At 37.7% G+C, this 26,941-nt stretch overlaps 1 protein-coding gene across 4 annotated transcripts in view; it reads left to right on the plus strand.

Annotated features, from left to right (window-relative positions):
* The first annotated feature begins 1,291 nt into the window (after window positions 1-1,291).
* MIER3 (MIER family member 3) overlaps window positions 1,292-26,941 on the plus strand; it is a 31,941-nt gene continuing 6,291 nt past the window's right edge. Inside the window, exons 1-11 of one of the 4 annotated variants that reach the window (XM_074328929.1) lie at window positions 1,292-1,390; window positions 2,828-2,852; window positions 6,166-6,311; window positions 14,529-14,663; window positions 15,186-15,257; window positions 16,286-16,406; window positions 17,316-17,401; window positions 17,618-17,690; window positions 19,730-19,881; window positions 21,951-22,032; window positions 23,395-23,489. In XM_074328929.1, coding sequence (XP_074185030.1) covers window positions 1,382-1,390; window positions 2,828-2,852; window positions 6,166-6,311; window positions 14,529-14,663; window positions 15,186-15,257; window positions 16,286-16,406; window positions 17,316-17,401; window positions 17,618-17,690; window positions 19,730-19,881; window positions 21,951-22,032; window positions 23,395-23,489 — 996 coding nt within the window. In that variant the 5' untranslated portion in view covers window positions 1,292-1,381. The other 3 variants (XM_074328927.1, XM_019743287.2, XM_074328928.1) reach the window with 3 other exon arrangements.

The following is a 26,941-nucleotide window of genomic DNA, read 5'->3' on the forward strand; positions in this document are numbered from 1 at the left end:
CAGTTGGGAGAAGAGCACGAGTATCTGAGATCACTTTCCTCTCCAGTTCTTTGCAAGGCTCTGATTGTGTAGGCATCTCACTTATCCATGAACCTTACAGCAGACTTTTCTTTTCCATATTTTTAGACTTTCTTTTCCATACATATTGTTATTTCTGGCCTCCTGCCTCAAGACAATCCTGTGCCAAGGTACCCTCGCAAGATAACTTCTTGTAGGGTTTACCTCTATGGGCTATGAAGTGTTTAGTATTTCTGTATACTTTGCACAAAGTTGTTCAGTGGATATGGATTTGCCTGGTTAGACTTACATCTTCTAAGGAAGAGCAAATGGCCATAAGGCATGCATAGGAGGTGGTATACCTGTTAAGCATTTTCCTCCCTTCTGCACCCATCCACTTGCCCATATGACTAGTTTCCATTTTGACCCTAAGCTTTTGGGGAGGGAGGTGGGTGGTAGAGTATTTGAGACTCATTTCAAGGATTTGATATACTATTTCTGCCCTTCCACAAGTCTATCAAGTGAGTACCTCTGGGTCACCCCCTGGACTATCTGGTGATCAACAACCCCTAGGACTGTTCTAATTTTTTCTGTACGTGCACAGTTTATTTCATGAGTGTCTTCTTTGGATTGTGCAAGTCTATGTATCACCAATTGTTTGCCCTGTTGATCTTTTCTTCTGTACTGTCACTACCTTCCAGAGACTTTTTGGCAAATGACCACTTCTACCATACACTCCAAGAGCCATTGTATGTTGATCAGCATCCCAATTCGGCAGGTATCTTCCGGGAAAACTCAAAATGCCTGGTCGCTGTCCTCTCATTTTGGACTGACCCTGCCGTCCATCGTGCACTTCTCCCATTTCTCGGGGCTTCCTCTCGTCCATCAGTCTACTCCGTCGATCACCTCCTATCTTCTTAAGGAAGTCTGTCGAGTTGTCCCTCCAAGTCTCCTGCCCGCTTCCCCCACGCCCTACCGGACCAGGGTGTCTGTCGTTGGGTCCTCAGCCGCCATGGCCGGCTCTTTGGCCTCGACTAGCTGGACGTAGGTCTGTCCCGCACCCGTGCTTCCATCCGTCCCCCGCTTGACTCCAATTCTGCAAGAACTTAACTCCAGCCGAGAGAGGAGGGGCGGGTGAGCTCGGGTGCAAGTCGGGCCACCCGCAGCAGGCGCGGGGAGCGGCGAGGGGCGCCGGGCGGGGTGGGCGTGCAAGGGGGCCAGGGGCGCCGTGGGCTGCCCTGCCCTATAAGGGGCCGAGCCGCCCCCGCCGCCGGGCGGGTGCCGGGCGGACCGCGGCGGCGGCGGCGGCGGCTGCTGCGATTGGCTCAGGCGCCCCATCCGGGGACTGGGCTCGGCGCTGCTCGTTCGCCCTAAAGGTACCAATATGGCGGAGGTGAGCAGGGAAACCGGGCAAGAGCGGCCGGGCTGGACCGGGCGCCCGGCGGATCCCCGCGGTTCCCGAGCCAGCCTGGAGGATCCGGGGCCCTTCCCACGGCCCCATGGGGGGCGGCGCGGGGGCCGCGGGGCGGCGACTGGCCGCGGCGGGGCCGGCAGGGGGGCGGGAGCGGGCGCGAGAGCGGTCTCCCTCCGGGACTAGGCCGCGTCGGCTCCAGCCGCGACCCGACCGGGCGACGGGGCCGGACCGGAGGCGGTGGCCAGAGGCATCGAGCCCTGACCCGGGGATTGCGCCGTGTCGTGCCCCCGGGCAGCTGACGCGGGCCGCCAGATCCTGCGCGCCACCTCCCGGGGCCGGGGTGGGTGGAAACCGGCCGATCCCCCACTCCGCGGCCGGATTGCAAAGCGGGGAGCGGGCTGCGCCACTGCCCCGCGGGAGGAGTGCTCTGTGTCCCCGGCCCACAGGGTCCCGGCTGCAGCGCGAAGGAGCCTCACCCTCCACTTTGCTCCGGGCGTGGAGGCGAGCGGGATGCGCGGCCGCCGGGCTTCGCGGGAGGCGAGTGGGACTCCTGACTCCGCAGCCCCGGAGATGCGGGAGCCCCTGGGGGTGAAAGGGGGACGACCAAGACCCTCTAACGCTCTCTCCACGGGCTCTCAGTAGCTCCACTTCCCCCTAGGCTGGAGGAGGGAGGCAGGGCGAGCGAAGCTGCCCTGTCCGTGTCCCCCGGGACTAGTGAGCTGGGGGGAGGGGGTAGCGCAGCAGGAGCCCCTCGGCAGGAACTCGTTGGGCGAGGGGCTCGCTGGCAGGCCCGGGGAGGGAGTGAACACCCGGGAAGGAACCAGCATCTTTGCGACTGAGGCACCGTGTCTCCGGACTCGGGGGAGAGGATGGGGTTTTGCGCTTTGGTTTGGGGGAGAGTGTCCGGTTGCGAGCTGGCCTACGCGCGGGTGTTAGAAGACAGCCCCTGAGTTGGGGCTCCCAGGCCCCAGGGGATGGACTAGGTTGTCAGAGGGTGAGCCCCTTCCAGGAAAGGGTGTGCGTTGCGAGGTGGTGTTTGGGGTGGTGGAGAGCTGGGTGGGATTTGGGGGACTCCTGAGATGCCAGGGATGGGGGACCGATGTTGCGAACCGACTGCTCTGGGTTTTGCGTCTTCCCTTTGTAACTTGCTGCGCTCCGAGGGGCTGCTTGGAGTTGCCTGTTGGATTCCGGGTTTCGTCCCGGGTCTGTGAGTTTGTACACTGGGGACTCAAAAAGGAAGGCGAGGCAGCCAAGAGGGGCCCGAAAGGGGCCGGGAGCGATTGGAGCGAAGCTACGTCTTGCACTTTTGGCAGCTGCGGAGGAGCGCTGGGCTCCGCCTCCTCTGCGCCCAGTTGCCGGCGCTGCCTCTTTCCCTAGGCTTCGCGATCTAACCGCACGTTTTCTTCTCTCTCCTAGGCTTCTTTTGGAAGTTCGAGCCCAGGTTTGTCCTATTTTCTTACCTCTTTAGGGGGTCCCAAAGGGTAATGGGGGCTCAAAGGTCTATTGCTAAAGGTTTCCCACAAAAACTTGTCCTGCGAGTTTTTCATCATTTGTTTTTAAGCGTTTCAGTGTACATTTTGGTAATTAAGTTGTTCGAGGAAGGAACAGTTAAACTATTCTCTTTTCTTTTCATGCTTGTTGAAAAAAATATTACCTTGTTGCAAAACTGCTAACAGACAAGTGTTCTTTTTGAGTAATATTTGTTTAATGCTCACAATATCTTGTTTTTCTCCAAGGCTGAAACAGTTAATCCCAAATTATCTTTGCGCAACTTTAGAAATTTAGTTTAGATTTTAATTTTGGTTTCTTCAAGAAATCAACTCTTTAGTTTGAACGAACTTTGGGGTTGCTTATATTGATTATTAACTATGAATCTTGTCTGCCATATTTTGTCTTATATTTTTCATAATTGAGCAATGTCTATAGACTGTATTAAAATAGAATTTTGACAGTTAGGTAAAGCCACCTTAATCAAAAGAAGCAGAATTTCCAAGTTTGGCACTGAAAAATGGTAATATAGAATTTTTGAGGTGAGACTACCTTCGATCTTCTAATGCAGTGTTTCTTAGCCTTTTGGGGGCCAGAAACTCCTGTCAGGATCGGATGAAAGCAAGGGACTCTCTCCAGAGCTCTGCACATATGCGTAATTGCATACAATGGGGTTTATGGAACCCCTGAAGCCCATCTATGGTGAGGACCTTTCCTCCTGTGCTAAAATGTAAGGATAGCATTGTTTCAATTTCTTATCCCCTTTCCAGCCCCCTCTTGGCTGACTTTTCCCTCTTACAGTCTCCAGGAAAAGTACCTCTGAACAGTCCAACTCCCTTATTTTACACTTGAAGAGACTTTTAAATAATTCTACTGAGAGTCACCTAGTTAATAGCAGAGCCTGGATGAGCTCCCAAGTCTAAGTATATTACAACATGTTGTCTTAGAGTGAATAGTCCATTTCCTTGCATATTACTTTGTGTGTTGACTTTTGAGTTCTACGTGATTATCATTTAAGGTATTATAAAATAGTTAACACCAAGTAGAAGAAATTGTGGCTATTTTAAAAATAGCTGTCTACATCTTTACGTTTTAAAATACTTCTCTAATTTTGAGACAAACTTTTTTTGTTATAACTGATTTCAGGAAAAGAATATTTATATACATGATGCCAAACATCTGGATGATAATGGAATTTTTTCCATTTTGTATCACTGTCTGCTTTTAAGAAGTTGCAATCCAAATAAAAAGCAAAAAGATAGTGTGGTTTTGGTGTTTTAACAAATTTATAACCTGTTTTTAATTGATTGGCCCATTTTAAAGGGAATTTTATAGCAAGAAGAGACTCTTGAGGTTATTTAAACCAACCCTATGTGTTTTACAAATGAAAAACTGGACCTAAGCCCAGAAAGTTTAAATGACTTGCCTCAGGTCCCAGAAAGCCAGGGACAAAGCCAAGAGTAGACCCTGAGGCCCTTCATTTCTGGCCCTTATTGAATACCTTCCACTTTAGGGAGCCTGCGAGGCCAAGTGATACGGGATTAGAAAAGAGGTAGAACTAAGTTACCATCTGTTTACTCCCTGACACTTTGGCATACCACAGAGGTTTCCAGCAATTCCTCAAAAAAAGAAATTTGTAATGGTGGGTGTTCTGCTTTTGAGCTGTTTAATAAATATTGTTTTTTCTTTCAAGTTAAGTTAAACCACCTATATTTAAACAGGTTTTGGAATGAGCAGATTTTTCAGCATTAAAAAAAACAAACATAACACAGTGTGTGCCAAAAAAATGTATACCCATTTTAAGAAAGGAAAAAACTGTATTAAAATTGTAATACTCAATATATACCAATAACAAAAGATGACTACAAGTCATGTGTATACACTTTTTTGGCACCCCTGGTAAAAACCGCCTAAAGAATTCAGTCCCACTGAAATTGTATTATTTTTGGAACTAATTGTCAGAGTTCTCCAAACTCAGAATAAAAAACATTGAGTTAAATGTCTGTAGTATTTTTCCATAGTGAAAAATCTTTTGGTCTAGTTCAGTATCTTCTTAATGATCTCACAATGTCCTTAAATATTTGAAATTTCAAAATACTAAATAGCTTGACTAAAAACAGATCAAACGTTTTATGTTGAATATGCTTCCTTCCACTTTTTTTTCACCCCAGGATTCTGACACTTCTTTCCTTCTGTGCTCTGAGAGTCACTGGTCTAATTGAATTAGATACTATAGTAAAACAAATGGAGAAAATCCTGCTTTTCATAATTTGATTTCATTCTCTTGGAATTTTAGATCTTATTTATTTTTCCACTTGGTTTTCAGAGTATCCTGCTAACTTCATATTTGCCATTAAAATGCAATACAATTTTATTAGCAAGTATGATTTGACCAAAACTTGGAACGGGATACATTTTCCAAAACTTTTAGATATGATTCTCAGTATTCCCTTTATTAGTGATCTAAAGAAAAGCATGCTCTTACAGTTTAATGCTTGTCTGATTAAAGCTGGGGAGCTTGAAATACTGTATAGACATGAAAAGCGATAGTGCTTTTAAAGAGTGAATTGCTGTATGGCTGTTTCACAGAAACTTACATTTGTTCAAAACCCATATTTCTGTTGTGTTTTGCATCTTTGAGGGTTAGAATTTGGGTGAAATTTATATTCTCTTCTGAAGTGTGTTTGGCCATAGTGTATAACAGATTCTTGTGAACTCTCATTCATAATCCTTTTGACGTTTTTCTATTGCTTTTAGACAAATAATTAAACCAACTCATAAGCAAGTTTGACTTTCCTATCAGAACTTTTTTTTTTTTTAAGGGCTACTCCATTTATTTAAATGTGTTTTCCAGGACCCATCAGCTCCAAGTCAAGTAGTTGTTTCAATCTAGTTGTGGAGGGCGCAGTCAAAGTGGCCCATGAGGGGATCAAACCAGCAACTTTGTTAAGAGCACTGTGCTCTAACGAACTGAGCTAACTGGCTGCCTGAGGGCCACTCCATTTAAAAATCACTTTGCTGCTATTATAAGTCTTATTCTCATGGATTGGACCCCTTATAAAAGGTTACTCTGCCTTGTTCTGTTGCTGGTTTAGATATCTTTTCAGAACTGGTGGTCTTACTTTATAACCTGTAAAATATATAGTAAATGCATTTAACAAAGCTCAACCTTATGCATTAAAAGGAACTGGCAGAAGAACGCAAAATATTTTTTTTTGTAAATAACCTTGTGAACTTGTAAGGTGATTGAGTTTGTTTCATTCCAGTTGGGTCTTTGTCTTCTGAGGATCATGATTTTGACCCCACTGCTGAGATGTTGGTCCATGATTATGATGATGAAAGAACTCTTGAAGAAGAGGAAATGATGGATGAGGGTAAAAACTTCAGTTCTGAAATTGAAGACTTAGAAAAGGTAAAGGATTTTACTTTAGTATTTCAATAGAAACTTTAAGTAAAAATTTTGAAATTTTGTCATAAATTACAATCTATCTGAAATAAAAATAAGGATCAGCATTTTTGTTTTTGACCTAGTTTTTATAGATTGTCCCTGTTTTTCTCATTATTTTGGAGGCTAGACAAAGTACACTTTTAATTCTTCAAAAATTATTTTATATTTGTTGTCCTAATTTTTAAGTTTATACCAGCACAGTGAAGTAGGAACATCTGCTCATCTTACAGATATAGACAACTGTAGACCCTAAACTTAGTTCTGAATCGTAGCCCAGACTTCTTTGCATTCTACCACTCTATTCTACTGAGGGTCAAACTTGAGTTTAAGCACTGCAGTAGATACAGGGAGAAGTCTTTTCCTTCAGATTACTTACATCTGGTAGAATACTGTAAGAAACTTGAAAGAGAAAAAAAGTTTCACTCTATTTTAAAATGTAAATTAGTAATATCCCATTTCCTAATTCCAGTCATCTTTTGAAAAGTTGGCAGGAGTAAATCTAGTTTATAACTTTTTAAACTCAAAAATCAATATAAATTCAAATGAACTGGATTTTAAGCACATATTTATACCAGGACTACAAAGAGAGACCTCCATAGGGGTCACTTTGAAAAAATGTAGGATTATACTTATCTATAAATTAATCTTACTTGCACATCTCTAGTCAGCCCAGAATAACAAGACCTTTCAGGAATACTATTGAATAATAATAATCCTTTGAGTTTCTATACCTCTTTTTCTTCAAGAAAACAAAGTACATTCTTATATAATCTTTTCTGCTATCTTTGTGAGGCAAAGGTGGGCTATTATTGCATTTCTTTCTTCATGTTAATATACAGGGAAACAGAAAGCAAAGTCATCAGGGCTTAGACCCCAGGCTTGCTCTGGTAGACCTAAAATTTTCTAAACACATTCATTTGGCAAATTAATCTAACACAGTTACAGTTAGATTTAGTCATTTAAAAATATGTGTCTCTTCTATAAAAGCCAAACATATTTGGGAATGTAGAAATAAATTTGTTAGGAAATACTCAAGAAGGAAAGTCTTGCCTATCACTTCTCTCAGGTGTGATGACAAAGTATTGCCTGTTGATGAGGAAAGAAGTCCAAGAGTCTTCAGCTCTGCCTTGGCTTTATTGAGGGCATTCCTTTCTAGCTCTTATCCATGTGTAACCTAGAATAACTGAGAACTATAACCCAACTAACATTATCACTAAACCGAGGACTGTGGTGGATCTTTGGATTGCAAAAATGAGCAATTTGACAATGTTCCTGAACTCTAGGAGCTTACAATCTAGTGTGGGGTGACAAATGGGAACAAATTTTTTTTTTTTTCAGATTTTTAAAGATTTATTGGAGTGACATTCATTACTAAAATTATATAGTTTTCAAGTGTACATTTCTATAATACATCATGAGTATATTGTATTGTGTGTTTACCACCCAGAGTTAGTTCTTGTTTCATCACCATATATTTGAATGGAACAAATATTTTTATATGATATGCCAAGAACTGTGAAAACAATGAGAGCTATGGAAGAAAGGGTATATACAGAGGGTGCCAAAAAAAAAAAAAAAAGTACACATTTTAAGAAAGGAAAAAACTGTAGTAAAATTATAATACTCAATATATACCAATGACAAAAGATGAATACAAGTCATGTGTGTACATTTGTTGGCACCGCCCCCCCCCCCCCCCCCCCCCCCCCGGCATATTTAGTAAAAGATGTTTAGCCTGGTGTGGAAGTTCATGGAGGTCTTCTTAGAATCGTCACTTCTCTCCTGTAGATTTTTAAGTCAGGACACCACTATGGGTATGGGGCAAAAGTCCCAGGTGTTCTCGTAATGCACCTTTCTTGATTATATATTAACAAATGTAAAGATAGGGAGACAACAGTCTAGTTACAGCATGACATAGGAAAATAATGTAAATGTGCCGGACTGCATTTCAGTCATGCAGGTAGCTGTTTTGCGAGTAAAACAGTAAGAATTAAGAATTTCGTGTAATGTGTTAACTCATTCAGTACTAGAGATTCTTATGGTTTGGTAAAATTCTATTTTTCAGATTTATAGGTTTTATTCTTCGAGAGGTTGTAATAATTGCTTTGATTTGTGCTTATTGAGTTTTAAAAGGAAATTAGAGAAGATACAGAGAAATAATCAACAGCAAAAAGTTATCTATTCACAGAAATACCTACTTGCTGATTCCTGCGATTTTCATTTTGTTTAGGAAAGACTGGTAATTAAGTTCTTACTTTGTAATGGTATCTAGCACTGAATTTGTAGATTCAGAAAAATTATAGCCCTTTATATATTTCAAATGAAATATGTAAAGTTTTGCTTCTTGGCACTTTATCACATTCTTGGAAATCGCGAAAAAAATAATACAGATGATCTTTAAGCAAATTCCAGTGAAGTCCTAAGAGCTGTGTCTCCACTCAGAAGGCTGATCCTTCTCTCACTGAGCAAGGGACAAGAGCTATTTCTAAAAGTGACTGATGCCCACTTTCTCTGACTGTGATTCTTATCTGTAGTAAAGCACTGTGTAGATGTGGTCTCTATTCTTTATTGATGTTTAACGAAACATGAAAATAAATAAAAGAAACAGAATCACAAATATGCAGAGTAAGGATCATTTAACTTTCAGAAATTTAAAATTATTTGTACACAATTTAAAATAATGTATTCTATTAATCTTTTATTGAAATGGTGATTTAGGCACTGGTACATGTTAAGAGTCTTAGGGGCTAGATGTTAATACTCATTTTCAAAATTCACAATAAGGTTTTATACTCATAGTAAATAAACTCAATAGTTTGTAGACTAAAAGTATGGCCTATATTTTGGTGCTTACAATTTTTTTAGTACCTTATTTGGTATGAAAAATAATAAGTACAAAATCAGTTTTCTTATGGCAGCGATTTGGTAAGTATAGAGGACAGATTATGTAACTAGATTTTTGTTATTAAACATTAAAATAAGGTTTATATGTCATGTGTTTCTATATTTTAATTTATTCACGTCACTGTTTCCTGAGAGGTTTTATTCAGTAGTCCTAGATTTAGAACTATAACTTTTTTTTAAAAAGTCCTTTACATTTTTTATCTTAACTTATAGATTTCCCCGCTGATATTCTTTGTGAAATAGGAAAGTGGAAACCACCTTTTGTAACACTTAGACTTTGGTATTGGTCCTTCCTTTTTTTTTTTTTTTTTTTTTAAGCATTTAAAAAAAGTTACATGTATACTGTTTTGCATCTTGTGTTTTAAGATACCAGACTAGCGTTATATTAAAATTGATCTGTACTTCACTTAGACAATCTCATTTGACCCATCCAGCAGCACTATCAGGTGTGTCAGATGAGTATTAGCATTATTTCCTTGTCTCAGAGGCCTTTTTGATTGTAAGACGTGCCATAGATTTAGAAATCAATAGATGGGGCCTGGGAGGAGCACTGTACATTGGTAATGGGATGCATCCTGATTTCTGATGTGTGAGGATACGCGTCATAGGATCAAGGAAATTAGGTATTTTTGTATTTACAGATGAGGAAATGGCGGTAAAAGGGGTTAGGTGATGAGCCAACAGAAATAATAATAAGTGCATCCTCTGCCTCTAAATCTTGTTCTCTTCCTGATATAAGCCCTTCAGCTTATAAAACAGTTCATTTATAAGTGGACCTAGATTTAAATGTGTCCCTTAAAAGTAGGGCCAACAATATACCTGAGAAAAAATACAGAAGAGAAAAATCCTTATACCTGGGGTAAGGTGCTAGGTCAAACTTCTAAGCTGATCTTGTCACCACAGATCCTTAGAGACTGAGACTAACTCGGTTTTGAAAAAAAAGTCATTTATGCTTTAAAGGACTACTAAGTGCTTTCTTTATTAATAGGCTCTAATAGAAAGCTCATTTGTGATAAGTGCTTCAGAGACTGGATGCACCTTTTCTAGTTTTGCTTTAAAATTTTTAGTACAGTTAATTTCTGTTTTAGAACCAGACCCCTTTAGGGGACTAGTACGAGCATAGAGTGTCATCCTTTGAACGAATTAATGAGGTTTCCACTAAGGTGGTTGGTCCCCTTCTCCCTCAACATTTGATCATGCTTGAGTCTTTATAGAGAAAGTAGGATTTTCATGAGTGACTACCTGGAACCTCTTGTTTGCCCCACACATACAAACTTAACTTTTATACTCATTCTTCCTTCTTTCCCTCTGTCCCAGGAGTATCTGCCACATCCCCAGTTAACCCCTAGATTCCATCCCTGCTGCCCTCAGTTTATTCTTCTAATTTTTTATTTCAGCATAGAATCCTACTTGTACATTTCCCACATTTGAAAGAAATGCTCTTTTGACCCTGTGTTGCCCTGAGTCATTCTTTTGTATAGTGTATGTACTTTCTCCCCTCCCATTTTGGTGCTTAGCTTTGCTTCTTCAAACAGGTTGTAAGGTCAAATTCCTAATTGACAGATACTAAGAATGCATGTCTGTCTTTATCTCGACTGATTTCTCTTTGATATTTGACCCAAGTCACCACCCCTGATTTCGTCACACTCTCTTCTTCTAACTTACATTATCTTGATTTCTCCTAGTTCTGCTTCTGCTCTCTGGTGTCTTCCTCTGTCACATTTATGGACTTTTCTTTCTTTGCCCACATTTTAATTTATGGTGTTCTGCAGGGTACTAGCTCTTGTTTTCTTACTCTATATCCTTTTTCTGGATAGTCGAATTCAAGCCCATTGCTACAACTTTTACATTAAGTCATCATCTACCATACCACCCTCCATCCTAAAGTGTATTTGTTTTGTGTTTCTGTCTCATGGTACTATAGCTATTTAGCCTTCTCAGGCCTGAAGTGGGCAATCCACTTAGACTCAGTGTCACTTTCATTCATTCTGTCAAGTAAGTCAAGAAACAGATTCTTTTCCTTTTCCTTAATTTCGTTCAGATAATTCCCTTCTTTAGTTTAGGCTCTCATTCTTCTACTCCCTGTAGAGTGTTATTTCCAAAATGTAAACCATGTTTACAATTTTCTAGACATACCTCATTGCCTGTAGGGTAATATATCTGAAAGTTCCTATAATAAAGCATGTATCCCCTTGTCTTTTCTCTCTACCCTCTCCCTGAGTGAGCTCATCAACTCTTGTAGCTTTAAATATCATCTAGATGCTAATGAATGCCAGATTTATATCTTTAGCCCAGCCTGATCCTCTGAGCTCCAGGCTCCCCGCCAAGTTGACTTTTCCACTTGGATGTTTCATAGGCCTCTCAAACTTAGCTTGTACCCTATGTAGAACTCTTAATTTTTTCCTTCAAAGGTCTTTTCTTTCTTTAGTTTTCATCTATGTCAGTACAAGTTACCACCATCTAAGCAATTGCTCAAATAAAAGTCTGGGAGTATCTTTCCTTTTCCCTTTCACTCCCACATCCAGTAACTCATTTGATTGCACCTCAAAATGTATCTCATCTATTCACTTCTCTCCAGGTCTGTATCAATACCCTTAACCAGCATGAGCATCCTATATGATCTCCCGGCTTCCTCTTATCTCTCCACATCCCCAAACTTCTTCAGGACCCTACTTATTTATTTCCTTTTTATTTCCTTTTTATTCCTCATAATTAGTATTTCTGTATTAGTAGTTCTAGTACAGAACTTCTGTATATTAGTAGTTCTGTATTGTATCACCCTTAGACTGTAAGTTGTAGAAAGGCAAGACCTGTGTTTTATACCAGCGCCTGGAACAGTGGCCTGGCACAGTCAGAGCTCAGTGTTTCTGGTGACAGATCACAAGTCCCTAGTATACAACCTAGTATACATCTACAAATACCTCTTCATCTTTCAAGTCTTAGCTCAGTATTCGCCTTCTGTGTGGTACCTCCCTACCCTATACCATTATTCCTGGAGTGTAGGTCTTCCTTTCTTTGTACCCACCAATTTATAGCACCATTTCCAGAACTGATTATTGCACCATGACATTGTAGTATAATTGTTAACTTACCAGTTTCTTCTAAGACTGAACTTCTTGAAAGCAGGAATTTTTCTATAAATGTCATTTCTATATCCTTAGCTGGTAGCCCTCCTCACAGTATCTAGGACCCAGTAAATACTGTATTAAGGGGAAGGTGGACTGTCAGTGTATGATGAATGCAAATTGTCGTCTCTCGAGCTGAGGGAGGGAATCTGAAACTCTGAGGTTTCGGAGAAATACTATTGACAGGTGGTTGGCAAAGGCTGCAACCCAGTTTCCTCTTGTATTATAACCATTATGAGCCAAAGGGGACGGGTTGCATGGATTCTGCAAGGAGCAGGACTAGAGAGACTCAAATCTAGTTCAGGGCATCTTTGAGGAGTTCTTTGATTTGGGAGAAGAGTAATTCATAAGGTTTACCCATGGCGTCAGGTGAACTTCTGTCCATCCTGACCATCCAACTCAATTTGCGTTGACTCATTGCTAGCAAAGCAGCGTTTTACCGATTTTAGTCCCAAGCTAAAAGGATTTCCTGAGTGACATGATTGGTATGGTCATTGGAAAGGCACAGGTCTCCTACTGCAAATTTACAAATGAACACATTCTGTTGTATATCTTATTCTAAGTTTGTTTAGCATGAATTTGCTTTAAATCGGGCATAGTGAAAAACGTAAGTTACATACCTGCAAAGGGGAAGGCCAGATTTCTTGGGGACCCCCCAGATCCTGCATCCTCTGTGGGCCCTGGGGGGCAGTCAGCTGACTCTCTAGGAGTCATTCATCACTGGCTCCTCTCAGCACTTACTGATCATCTGGGGCATGTTTTGCACACTCTGCTTTAGCATTGTCATGATGTTTGCTTCATGACTATTTTGTCTTAAGGGGAACACTAAACCAATAAGCAAGCTTTAAAAATGAATCTCTTAATAGATGGACATAAGTATCTTAAAAATATTTAACAAATTAACTTATCCATGAATATATTGTTTTGAAGTTACTTATTTGAATAATTTTAAATAGTTCTATATACTTTAGCAGTTGAATTAAAATATTTTTAAAAAGAAAATACAGTTGACCCTTGAATAATGTGGGGGTTAGAATTGCTAATCCCCCTTGCACAGTTGAAAGTCCACATACAATTTTTGACTCCCTAAAAACTTACCTACTAATAATCTACTGTGTACCAAAAGCCTTACTATTAATATAAATAGTAGATTAACACATTTTATGTATTATATGTATTATAGGCTGTATTCTTAAAGTAAGCTAGGGAAAAGAAAATGTTATTTAAAAAATCATAAGGTTTTTCAAATTGTCTGCAAGTGTTTTCAAATTGTCACAAACCTCCAAAACACTTTCCAATATATTTTTGGAAAAAAACCCACGGCTCAGTGGACCCATGACATCCAAACCCATGTTGTTCAAGGCTTGACTGTATAGCACTTATTTTCAGATGAATTAGTGGGGGAGAAACAGTGACTCGGTATCACTATGTGGCATGACATAGATCTTCATAATACAGACAGCAGTGCAACTAGAGTATGTCATTTTATAAAAGCAATGCAGCCAGTAAGGGAACTGGGGGTCCTGGAATTTGAACCCAGAACTAAGCCTCAGTTTTCTCATTGGTAAGATGGTGGTAATAATACAAACTCCAATAGACAGTTTCGGAAAAAAACCTAAAATAATTGGTATGGAAGGTAGATGTATTAGTAGAAATACAAAAGGGTAATTGGGTTTTGAACATTAATATATAAATATTGTTGATTTTAGTATATGTTCAGCAAAGGTTTCCCATTAGGTATCTTCTAATTAACGTGGAAGACTAAACCAAGTGGTAAACTGTTAACTGCAAGGAAACAAGCTGAAAATTACATGAAGTTATTGATTGATTAATTAGAAATGTTTTCAAGGCAAAGCCTTATATGTGAAAGGTAAAAAAAAAAATCTGCACTAAAGCAGATATTTGAGGAATTTTTTTAAAAAGTGAAATGCTAGAAAATAAAAACTAAGATGTTAATTGTTACGCTTTTGTTAATATATTAGGTGTTTTTGAGACTGTTTTCTGGCAATGGAACAAAAGAAAAAAACTAAAACTTGGCTTTAATTTGATACTTCTGTTTTGATAATGTGCTTGGTGAACATTAAGGGCATGACAGTTTATCTGTTGTTTTGTGACATCTCCTGAGCTCATGTTTGTGTCCTGGCTTGAATAGGAAGGAAACATGCCTTTAGAAGATTTACTGGCATTCTATGGCTATGAACCTACAGTTCCAGCAGTTGCAAATTCTAGTGCAAATAGTTCCCCAAGTGAACTTGCAGATGAACTACCAGATATGACACTAGACAAAGTAAGTACAATCATTTAAAAGAAAAATTCCAGATCTATCACCACTGATTATTTTTATTAGAGTTTCCTTAATTTAAAGGATTTCATAATTCTGAAATGTAAACTTCTTATTGACCCATTGCTCTTACCATTTTGGTGACTGTTTTAAATATTGTATGGCTTTGATCACACTACTTTAAAAGTAGTACATAGTTGCTTCATAATACATTGCATGCTTGAGTATTCTTCCATAATTTTTCCATCTTTCCTATGCAAACACATTATATCTAAACTTAGATTTAGCCCTAACTTTTAATCCTGTGAATCCTTGACTACATTGATTAATAAATCCTCCACAAGACTTCAAACCGATCTGGCTTAGGCATGGCATGCTTGGAGAGAATCTCTTGTTTACTTGGGCTCTGCGAGTGACAGCGGCTGCAGCAGCCGAGGCCTCGGTGGTACATCTCCAACATAGGCTGGTTGTGGGGAAGGCCTAGTCCTTGCTGAGGAAAATTCACACAGCCACTGTCTCTGCTAACAGATCCCTGGAAAGCTTTCCTCGCCTTTCCGATCTCAGGCAGGGAGAGGAATCCACATCTTGGAACCTCTTCCTGTGAGTTATGTTCCCACTTTTCAGTCAAATGTGATATTAATGTACCACGAACCTTAATGACCATAGTCCCTCAGCAAATATTGAGTGCCTATTGTGTACCAGGCCCGAGGATGAATGTACGCTTAGACATAAAAATTAATTCAGACCTGTTTCTTTTGAACTTACATCACTAGTCAGAGCTATTCATTAGTTGGACTTTTCAAATTATTGGAAGTGTGGTGTTTGGAGACTTTTTGTTTTTGTTTTACAGTCATCCCTCAGTATCCGTGGAGGGAAGGATTGGTTTTAGGACCCATTGGATACCAAAATCCAATGCTCAAGTCCCTTTTATAAAATGGTGTAGTATTTGCATATAGCCTGTGAACATCCTCTTGTATACTGTAAATCATCTCTAGATTACTTATAATACCTAATACAATATAAATGCAATGTAAATAGTTGTAATACTGTATTGTTTAAGGAATGTGACAAGAAAAAAAGTCTATACATGTTTAGTACAGATGCAACCATTGTAGCCCTAACTACACAGACAATTAACAACAATGTAACATTTGTTTCAAATATTTTTGATCCATGGTTGGTTGAATCTGTGGATGTGGTACTCTCGGATACTGAGGGCTGACTGTTTTTATTTATGTTGATAGAGTGAGTTTAATTGTTAATCACTTAAAAGTAAGATTACTTTTGTTGTAAATTCACTAAAAATTAGCCTGCAGCTTCCAATAAGTTCTCTGCATATCCATAAATTATTTTTTATGGATATAAACAATATGGGCAAATTGTTTGTTATAAGCGTATACTAATATAGTTGTTAAATATTATATATGATTAAATCTTAAATGTTATTAAATAGTTACATGAAGTAAATTATAGAATTTTAAATTCTCTCAAAACTATGGGACCTTCAACTAATTCTTAATTATATCATGACATCATAATAATATGTTTATGAATAATGTTATAAAAAGACGTTTTTAAAAATTAATGAGATATAATCAGTTCTGGCCACTTCATTCCTATTCTTATAGGAGGAAATAGCAAAAGACCTACTGTCAGGTGATGATGAGGAAACTCAGTCTTCTGCAGATGACCTGACACCATCAGTGACTTCCCATGAAACTTCTGATTTCTTCCCTAGGCCTTTACGATGTAAGAAACTCAGTCATTACTGATTAATAGTAGTATAGGTATTCTAGCTTGGCTACATTTCATTACATTTAGTAGTTTGTCAAAATATTCTAAGTTTTTTACTTGATTGGAATAAAATTCTATTAGAAGCTGAGTAAGATTATAACCTTTTTTATTGGGATAGAGGTCAACTAATATTCAAACTAAAACATTTGCTTAGTTTTACAAGGCTGTTCTCTTCCCCAAGACTCATCTGTTGCTATGGTAATCAGTCTTAGTTTAATCATGAAATTATATAGATAGTTTTTGGACTACTTTAAAAGGCGTTACTCTCCTGGTTTTGACAGCTATCAGTTGCTCAAAAAGTATTTTTTATTTTCAGTGATGCATTTAATCCTTTTCCTTTATTTCTTGGTATTATCCCTTAATGTTTATGAGTAATTTAAAAGATCTTTGAACTGGAATAATTTCTTATATACCATCTTGGTTATTTCTCATGTATTTATATGGTAGAAGAACTGTTCGGTTAACAAATTCAAATACACACACACGCATGCACAAAACTGTAACTTTGGTGGCCTTAATGTGCAGCTCTTTTTGTGTGTCCCAGTCTACATTAGCATAATCAGAACTCCAGCACTTTATATTCTTTTTTAAGGTGACCATAGTGGTTTGCCTTTTACATTCCCAAACTACTAACTGAACACCAAATAATTATGAGGATACTATAAGCTTTCTTAGTCTTTTCAGTGTCTTGTTTTGACTAATGTTAAAATGTAAGACTGTTACAAAGAGGTTTAGTATATTTGTGCTGATCTCATTTATTCAACAAATTTTTATAAATATCACATGCGCCTTGAGGCATTCTTTCAGGTGCTGCAAAAATAGGCAATATTAACCTTTTTTAAAATTTAATTTTCTTCTTTTAAGCAAATACTACATGTGATGGTGATAAGGAATCAGAAGTTGAAGATGTTGAAACAGACAGTGGTAACTCACCTGAAGATTTGAGGAAGGTAAATTGAGTTACTAACCATCATCATAACTTGATAGACCATTTGGACTAAAGTATTAAAGTAGATTTTTAAAACATTTTTTGAAATAATTTGGGAAATTTTATTGTTGTAAGATGAAGTTTCTTTTGACCTATAGTAACTGATTAATGAGTTGGAAATCTTTTTCCAATATTTATTTTTATAATAAGTTATTTTTACTTCTAAATTTTCCTGTAGGAAATAATGATCGGTTTACAATATCAGGCAGAGATTCCCCCTTATCTTGGAGAGTATGATGGCAATGAGAAAGGTAAGGAAGAAGGCTTTTGATTTTGATAATATCTGATAGGCAAGTTATCCCTTAATACATTTATTTAAACATCTAGTTATAAACCAACCTTGGTAGTATAAAGATTGATTTAGAGTCAGGGAAAATGTAGGCCTGACTTAGAAATAATATATCAAAACTAATCATGAGACTCAGAGAATCACCTCCCTCCCAGTACAGTATTTCTTGGCCAGTGTACTCAGCACCTGTTGAAATAGTGGAGTGCCTCTTAAGGTGCTACTAACTGCTTGGCCTACAACCTGCTCCAGTAGAATTGGGTAGAATCTTATCACCTGAGATAATGAGAATGTTAGAGCTATAAACCTCTTGGAAAGAAAACTCTTGAGTGAAAAAGAGACCAGAAGAAATTCTCCTGCCCCTGCCCTGAAAGAGAAGAAGTTGGTGGAACATAAGGATTCTGCTTCTTTTGTTGTACACCCCTACTTAAGTGTAATTAGTTTTTCCTCACATTTTTGGTAGATTCCAACTATAGTTGGTTCTGAAAATATGCAGAGAAATGGTGGGAAATAAAAATGCAGTTATACCTTCCTAGTTGGAAACCAAGTAGATCTGGCCACGTGCATTTGGCTTTTTTCTAATGAATTGGTTGGTCCCTGTGAAGTCATGAGGGCAAAACAGCATAGCAACACAAAATTTCCAGAGTTCTTTCTTCCTTTCCTCTATGTCAGGTCACCCCCTATTTAAAGGAAGTGGGGACTGGCTACCCTGGGGGTCATTAGCCTTGGCAGCCCCTAGCAATACTGTTTCCCTAAACCGCTTTCAAAGTGATGGAAGGCAGTTGTCCTGGGAAAGCAAACAGTAGCTGATTTTATTCAGATGTCCCAGCCTATCCACCACTGCCGCCCAAATGCCACACACACCCTTGGAGCCAATTACATGCTCAGTACCTGTCAGTTCTTAGCGTAAACATAATGGAGGTAATAGTCTCAGTTTTATGCACACATTCAGGATGGAAGGTTTCCTTCTCTACCTTTTGAAGGGAATAAACCCAAGCTATTTTACCTATTTCAGTTTTGTCCAAATTGAAAAGAAACTGGTTCCAAAATCTTAGCGCAAAAGTCAGTCTTACTGTTTGACAGGCACACTTTATTTTTAACTTTCCTGCTCACCGAGAATGATAATGGTTGCCTATACAGTTGTGAATATAAAGTACTTACCATGGTCTCTAGTACATAGTGAGCTTGCAATAGATTAGTTTTGTTAACTATCTTTAGTACTTATTATACACTTGAAGAATGGAGTGCACTTGAAGCACTGGGAAAAAATCTTGGGCCACCTGTATTTATTGTGTGAGGTAGAAGCTTTGACTGCAGCAGCCATGTGTGCATTAATAAAACAGACCTGTTTCAGTGATAGTTTGCTTATTAGTATATCAGCCTCTTTATATTGCAGAGATTGTAGAAAGTTTATTCCCTCTTATTGTTTATTGTTATTTTTCATTTTTGATTAATCTGCTGCCTCCTGTAAATAAAAAATTCACCTTTTGGGAGGAAATCAGTAAAGGAAAAATATACTTAGATATTTTATTATTGATAGATATTTTGGTTTTTATTTTTGTTTGTCAATTTTTAACTTCTAGACATTTCATAGAGCCATTTTGAGAGTTCAATAGAAAATTCCATTGAGTTTATTAAAGAATTTACACAGGTTATTTTTACCCCCTCATTACGAGAATATAAGACACCACTATGGAGTTTTATATTAGACTTTACTAGGCATAAAAAGCCTTCTGATTAGTTAGTAAATCCTGAAACCCAACCACCAAAAAAGCCACTTGCTTTAGCCACTGGAACACTTGGCCCTTAATAAAGGTTAAAAAAAATTTTTTTAACCTTTATTAATGAAAAGCTCAAGCTGCCAGATAATGAAATTACTGGTGTTCTCAAAGTTAGTTACTTGTCCCGATGAATAGCCTATCAAGGAAGAGGAACAACAGTCTGTATATATGACTTTGAGTGTGTTCACTATTTTTAACATGTTAATGGGATTTTCTTTATCAGTATATGAAAATGAAGATCAGTTACTTTGGCGTCCTGGTGTGGTTTTGGAGAGCAAAGTTAAGGAGTACCTTGTTGAGACCTCATTAAGAACTGGAAATGAAAAAATAATGGACAGGATTTCTTCAGGAACACACACAAGGGATAATGAGCAGGTATACTACAACTTCTGTTGTTAATAGCAGTTTACTGGTAGTATCTTACCGGTTTTCTTATATTTGATACAAATATTTCTTCCATGTCAACTGGATATCTTTTTCTGATAGTTGTTTAAAACTTGGAAAATACTGGTTTAAAAAAAATCTTGAGACATAGTGATAATCACTATAATATTTCATATCTCTGGCCTTTTTTTCTGTACCGATACACATACCTTACTTTAGATACCATTTTATATTCTGTTAATCACTTAATCTTATTTTCCTTTGCCACTGAGAATTCTTTATAGCTCATTGTTGATGACTGCATATTCCATCTGCTGTTATGTAATGTTATGTAAACATTCTCTATGCTTAGACTTTTAGATTTTATAATAAAGGTATTTTTGGATTATTCTTGAACTTCATTCAGGAAGTGGTTAAAGGTAATGTTTATTAAGATTGTATAAATTTGACTTAGGAGCACTTGTTTAAGCGCTGTGTATCTGTAGCTGCAGAACACTCCTGATTGTGTGGGGCGGAGGTGAGATGTTGCCTATTAAAGGCCTTTGGAAGTCCCCTTTTGCCCTCTGACATCATCTTGCCCCTCACACACCTTTTCACTCTATTGCCACCTTGTGAGTACCCAAGGTAGGTGGACTTAAACTTGAATTCCCAAGTAACACAGAGAAGTCGTACTAGCTGAGCTTCAAAGTATGTAGTTTTATCAGCTGTCTAAAAGAAATCCCATTGGGTTTCTGTACTGATATTCCATTAAAACTGTAAATTAACGTTGGAAGAATTAGTACCTTTAAAACATTAGTAACTTTAAAACATTAAACCTTATACTTTAAGAACATGGTCTGACTCCATTTATTTGACTTTTTTTTTATCACTCAAATGTTTTTGTTGAAAATCACATTCATCTAATTAATTTCTCAGTATCTTTTAAATATGTGTATGTATTGTAAATGGGATCTCTGTTATATTTATAATTGTATATTGTAGAGAAATATTTAAAAATTTGTTTTCTCGAGCTTTTGAAACTAACATGATTTTCAGTTTTTTCTTAGGTTTTCTAGTCTTAAAGTCATTATTGAATTATACTTTTGTTCCTCCTTACCATTGTTATATCTCTTATTTCTGTTATATTTCTTGCTGTATTAACCATAACTCTCAGAGACATTTGGTAGTAATAGTGATATGAGGCCTGCTTTTGAAGGAAGGTAATACATTTGAGGCTTTTACATTAAGAATAATACCAGCCCTTTGTTCGATATAGGCTATCTTTATTATAGTAAGGTGGTAACTGTCTACTTATAACTATTAGTTTTTGTCTTTTTAAAATTTGAAATGAATACTAATTTATCAGATGCTTTTTTAGCAGCTGTTGAGATTGTTTTTAATGATTGATTGTTAAACTACTGATGTAGTAATAGGTTTACCGATATTGAGCTATCCTTGCCTTTCTTGAAACTTACTTGAGAAGGTGGATTATTATTTAACTTTTAGTTGAGTTCTGTCTGCTTCTATTTAGTATATTCATAATTTCAAATATTCAATAGGAAGAAATTCTGTTTTTAAAAAATGACACCCTTCATAGCAAATGGAAATAACAGACCATTATAAACCTAGTGACTCAAGTACACATACTTCTATTCCAGGTCTGCTGCTATTCCCGTTCATTAAAACTCAAAAGCAGGAAGTAGGTGATAAAGAGATAAGACTATGGTTTCAATTTTTCCCAGCTAGGAAAAATAGTTCAAAATAGGGGAATTACCACAGCTCAGAGGCCTAGCAAAAAAAAAAAAGTTAAGGATGATACTGCTGGATAGTTTCTGAGAGGTAGGGTGAGAATGAACAGTGAACTCGGGATACCAGAGTCAATCTGCCAGGATAGTTATGTAGACTAAATGTCTGAGTAAACATACCCTTAAATATCCTGAAATTAGAGAACATATCAGTCAATATTTGTCAGGACTTTTAAAACACACCGTTTTTTTTTGTTGTTGTTGTTTTTAAATGATGCTGTTAAGTATGAACTTTTGCTTATTTTTATTGAACAGTTTTTTTCCTCTCTCTACTAGGCATTATATGAACTTCTCAAGTGTAACCATAATATAAAGGAAGCGATTGAAAGGTACTGCTGCAATGGAAAGGCATCTCAAGGTAGGAACACTTGGGATTAAGAGAGGAAAATGACAGAGATGGTCATTTGAGGATCAGATTAAACAGAGCAGTCCTGTAACACTTTTGTAAGATCTTTGTTCATCGTCATAGAAAATAAATTTTTCCTTTTTCTTGCCCTCTATTTTTAGACGTACCAGAGTGGTCAAATACAAATTAGTTACCCTCCTTGTCACTTCCACTTTCTTGAAGAAAGAGTTACAGAACAAAGCAGACCCCAGAGATAACAGTATATTCAGAGTAATTAAAAAGAATGATTTTATAATTTCATTGAAAAAAATTTTTAAAAATCAGACCAGAAATGAAAGTAGATTAAATATGTAAAGAAATACGTATAATATAGTCCATTGGATTTTTTGCAAGAAATATATTTTTAGTAATTATGTAACATTTTTATAGTGTTTATGTTTTGTCTTATGTGTTTCAAGGAAAATGGTTAACTTTAATTTCAGTATTTTTATCATTACATAAATGGATTGCATGCCCCATTAAGTTTATGTATAGTGAGCTAATACTTAGTATATGAATGGCTTGGAAAAATAAAAAGCTGAAAACAGTACGTTGAAACTTACAGGTCGAGATAGTCTGTTGAAATGTTTCCTTTTAAAAGCTGCTTCTTTGAAATTATTTTAAGCTCTCATAACTCAAAAATTAAATTACTGGTTTCTTTTTTAGTTCAAACTATTTTTCACCTTTATGGGAGACTACTAATGGCTTTGGGGTCTTAGTCCCCAGTGTCATTGAATGAGGCACTTCAAGTCTCCCCTGGCCCAAGTAGATTTTATTTTAGTACACCAACATTAGCATTTGTTGGGAAGTTGACTAGGATTTAAGTCTCTTGAGAGCATGCACTGTTTCTTATTTCCTTTATATTTCCAGAGTATAACACTGAAAACTGACTTTAAATAAATACATATTGATTATTTATGGTCTTTAATTGAAGAACTTATGGTTTTGATGTGAGACCAAAATAAGGCTTTTTTTCCCATAAAGGAAATAACCCTTTTTTCTAATTAAAAGAAAAATATTCCCATTGTGTTAAAAAAAAAACACCCAGAAAAATAATCAGCATAAACTATAGAAAAACATTAAATTATTCCACCATATGCAGAGAAAATAATCAGTGATTATATTTTAGTATTACAGATTTCAAAAGATTTATAGCATGCCTACTTTTTGTAATCCTAACTGAAATCTCCAACATATAGAACGTGCGCGCACGCACGTGCGTGTAGAGAGAAAGTGTGTTTATGGCGTATTACGGGGAAAATGCACTGACAACAAATCAGTGATTCATATAAAAGGGTTTTGAGGCCAATGAGTTTTATTTTAAAATTTCCTTAGAGGGAATGACTGCATGGACGGAAGAAGAATGCCGGAGCTTTGAACATGCACTCATGATTTTTGGAAAAGATTTTCATCTTATACAGAAGAATAAGGTAAGTTAGGCAAATTAATACAGAGAAATTGCTTAGTAATTGCAGTGAATATAAGCAACTAATTTTCCAGTCACTTGGGTAGAAAAAAAGGAAGCCACTTGTTAATGCTTCCCTGCCACTAACATTTCCACTATTGCTCTCATTGATGCCACAGCCTGCTTGTGGGATGGCTGGTAATATATTCATATATCTTTTCACATATACAATTGTCATAATCTACTTAAAGAAAATGCATTTATTGTATTTTTCAGGAAGTCTTACTCTTCTACCATTTTCCTTGACTTTGATTTCTTTCTAAACTACTCAGAGGTTTGTGGCCTCAAAAATGTTTCTCTTCAGCAGCAAGAACTGCAGTTGCTGAAGAAACATTGGTTACTAAAAGCAATTAAAGATATTCTAACATCAAACACTGGTGAGGCTGTGGAACAGCAGGAAGTCTCATTCATTGCTGGTGGGAATGCGAAATGGTACAGACACTTGGAGAGAGTTTGGCAGTTTCTTCCAAAACTAACCATACTCTTAACCATACAACCTAGCAGTAGTACTTATTGGTAATTACCCAAAGGAGTTGAAAAGTTATGTCTATACAAAAACTTTCACACAAATGTTTATAGCAGCTTTAATCATAATTGCTAAAATTTGCAAGTGATTAAGATGTCCTTTGAAGTGAATGGATAAACTGTGGAACATCCGTATAATGTAGTATTATTCAGCTCTTAAAAGAAATGAGCTATCCAGCTACAAAAAGGCATGCAGGAACCTTAAATGCGTATTTCTAAGCTAAAGAAGCCAGTTTGAAAAGGCTGCATACTGTATAATTCCAACTACTGTATGATTCTGGAAAAGGCAAAACTGGAGGCAGTAGAAAGATCAGTGTTCCCGGGGTTAGTGAGGAGGGAAGGATGAAAAGGTTAGTGAGGAGGGAGGGATGAATAGGCAGAGCACGGAGGATTTTTTGGGCTGTGAAATTATTATATATGATACTGTAATGGTGGATACATGTCATTATTTGTCAAAACCCATAGAATATACAGTGCCAGGAGTGAACTCTAATGTAAATGACGGACTTTGGGTGATAAAGATGAGTCTGTGGGTTCATTGATTGTAACAAATGTACCATTTTGGTGGGGATATTGATGGTGGGGGAGCCTGTGCATGTGTGAAAGCAGCAAGTATATGGGAACCTCTGTATTTTCTGCTCAAGTCTGCTGTGAACCTAAAACTGCTCTAAAAAATAAAAATGTGTGTGTGCATGTGTGTAGATTCTAACAGTTTAGAATGATTTTCATTTAAGTTTGCTTAGTTTATTATCTTTCTTTATCCTAAAGGAACATAGGATTCTGAAGTATTTAGGTGGGTAGGTCAATATTTTATGCCTTTCTCTTTTTAATTAATAGACTTCATTTTTTAGAGGAGTGTTTGCTTTACAGAAAAATTGATCAGAAAGTATGCAGAGTTCCCTTACACCCCTTCTCCCTGCACATACACAGCTTCCACTAGTATTAATATCTTACACTAGTGTGATACATTTGTTAGTGAACCAATATTAATACATTAATTAATTGTTATTAACTGAACTCTGTAGTTTATATTACTGTTCATTCTTTGTGTTGGTTTTGACAAACATATAAAGATATGTATCCACCATTATAGTATCATACAGAATATTTACACAGACCTAAAAATGCCTGTGCTCCATCTGTTCCAACCTATTCCTTCCTCCCTCCCTCTACCCCACCTTAACCTCAGGCTTTTTACTGTGTCTATATTTTTGCCATTTCAGAATGTCATGTAGTTGGAATCATATAGTGTCTAGTCTTTCAGATTGACTTCGTTGACTTAGAAATTATGCATTGAGGTTTCTCCATGTCTTTTCGTGGCTTAATAGCTCATTTCTTTTTATCACATTTTTTTTTATTCCATTCTGTGGATGTACCAGTTTGTTTATCCATTCACCTATTGGAGGACACCTTGGTTACTTTCAGGTTTTGGCAATTGTGAATAAAGCTGCTGTAAACATCTGTGTGGAGGCTTTTCTGTGGATGTAAGTTTCCACTTCTTTGGATAAATACCAATGGGTGTGGATTGCTGGATTATATGCTAAGAGTATGTTTGGTTTTGTAAGAAATAAACTGTCTTCTAAAGTGGCTGTACCATTTCACATTCCCTCCAGCACTGAATGAGAGTTCCTGTTGCCACATCCTTGTCAGCATTTGGTGTTGTCAATGTTTTAGATTTTGTCCATTCTAATAGGTGTGTCATGATAACTAGATGTTTTAGTTTGCATTTCCCTGATGATATATAATGTGGAGCATCTTTTCATATGCTCGTTTGCCTTCTGTATATCTTCTCTGGTGCCTGTTAAGATCTTTAGCCCATTTTTTTAGTCAGGTGTTTTTTTCTTATTGTTGAGTTTTAAGATTTCTTTGTATGTTTTGGATCATGGTCCTTTATCAGATATGTTTCGCAAATATTTTCTCCCAGTCTGTGGTTTGTCTTTTCATCCTTTTAACAGTGCCTTTGCAGAGTAGAAGTTTTTAATTTTAATGAAGTCCAACGTACCAGTTTTTCTTCCATAGATTGTGCTTTTAGTGTTGTATCTAAAGTCATCACCATCCTCAAGGTCATCTAGATTTTCTCTTATGTAGTTTTTCTTCTGAGAGCTTTATAATTTTACATTTAGGTCCATTATCCATTTTGAATTAATTTTTGTGAAAAAATGTGAGGTCTGTGTCTAGATTTCTTTTTCTTTTCTTTCCTTTCCTTTTTCCTTTCATTTTTCCTTTCCTTTCCTTTCCTTCCCTTTCCTTTCCTCTTTCCTTTCCTTTTTCCTTTCCTTTCCTTTCCTTTCTTTTGCATGTGGGTGTCCAGTTCTAGCATCACTTGTGGAAAAGACTACACTTTCTTCATTGAATTTTTTTGGGTCAAAGATATGTTAATTTCTAAAATTTTTTTATTGGGAAATATTGGGGAACAGTGTGTTTCTCCAGGGCCCATCAGCTCCAAGTTGTTGTCCTTCAATCTAGCCATGGAGGGCACAGCTCAGCTCTTAGTCCAGTTGCCATTTTTTTTCAGTCTTTAGATGCAGGGTGCACAGCCCATTATCCCATGCGAGAATTAAACCAGCAACCTTGTTGTTAAGAGCTCGCACTCTAACCAACTGAGCCATCCGGCCGCCCCTCTGGAATCTCAGCAGCAGCTCGTTGTCTTCAATCTAGTTATGGAGGATGTAGCTCACTGGCCCATGTGGGAATCGAACCGGCAACCGTGTTGTTCAGAGCTTGCGCTCTAACCAACTGAGCCATCCGGCCACTCCTAGTTGACTATATTTGGGTGGGTCTATATCTGGGTTCTTTATTCTGTTCCGTTAATCTATTTGTTCTGTAAGCCAGTCCTTCAACTTTGTTCTTCTCTTTCAATGTTGTGTTGGCTATCCTGGGTTTTTTGCCTTT

Source organism: Rhinolophus sinicus, linkage group LG03 (genome assembly GCF_036562045.2).
Source record: "Rhinolophus sinicus isolate RSC01 linkage group LG03, ASM3656204v1, whole genome shotgun sequence".
NCBI classification, from domain to species: Eukaryota; Metazoa; Chordata; class Mammalia; order Chiroptera; family Rhinolophidae; genus Rhinolophus; species Rhinolophus sinicus.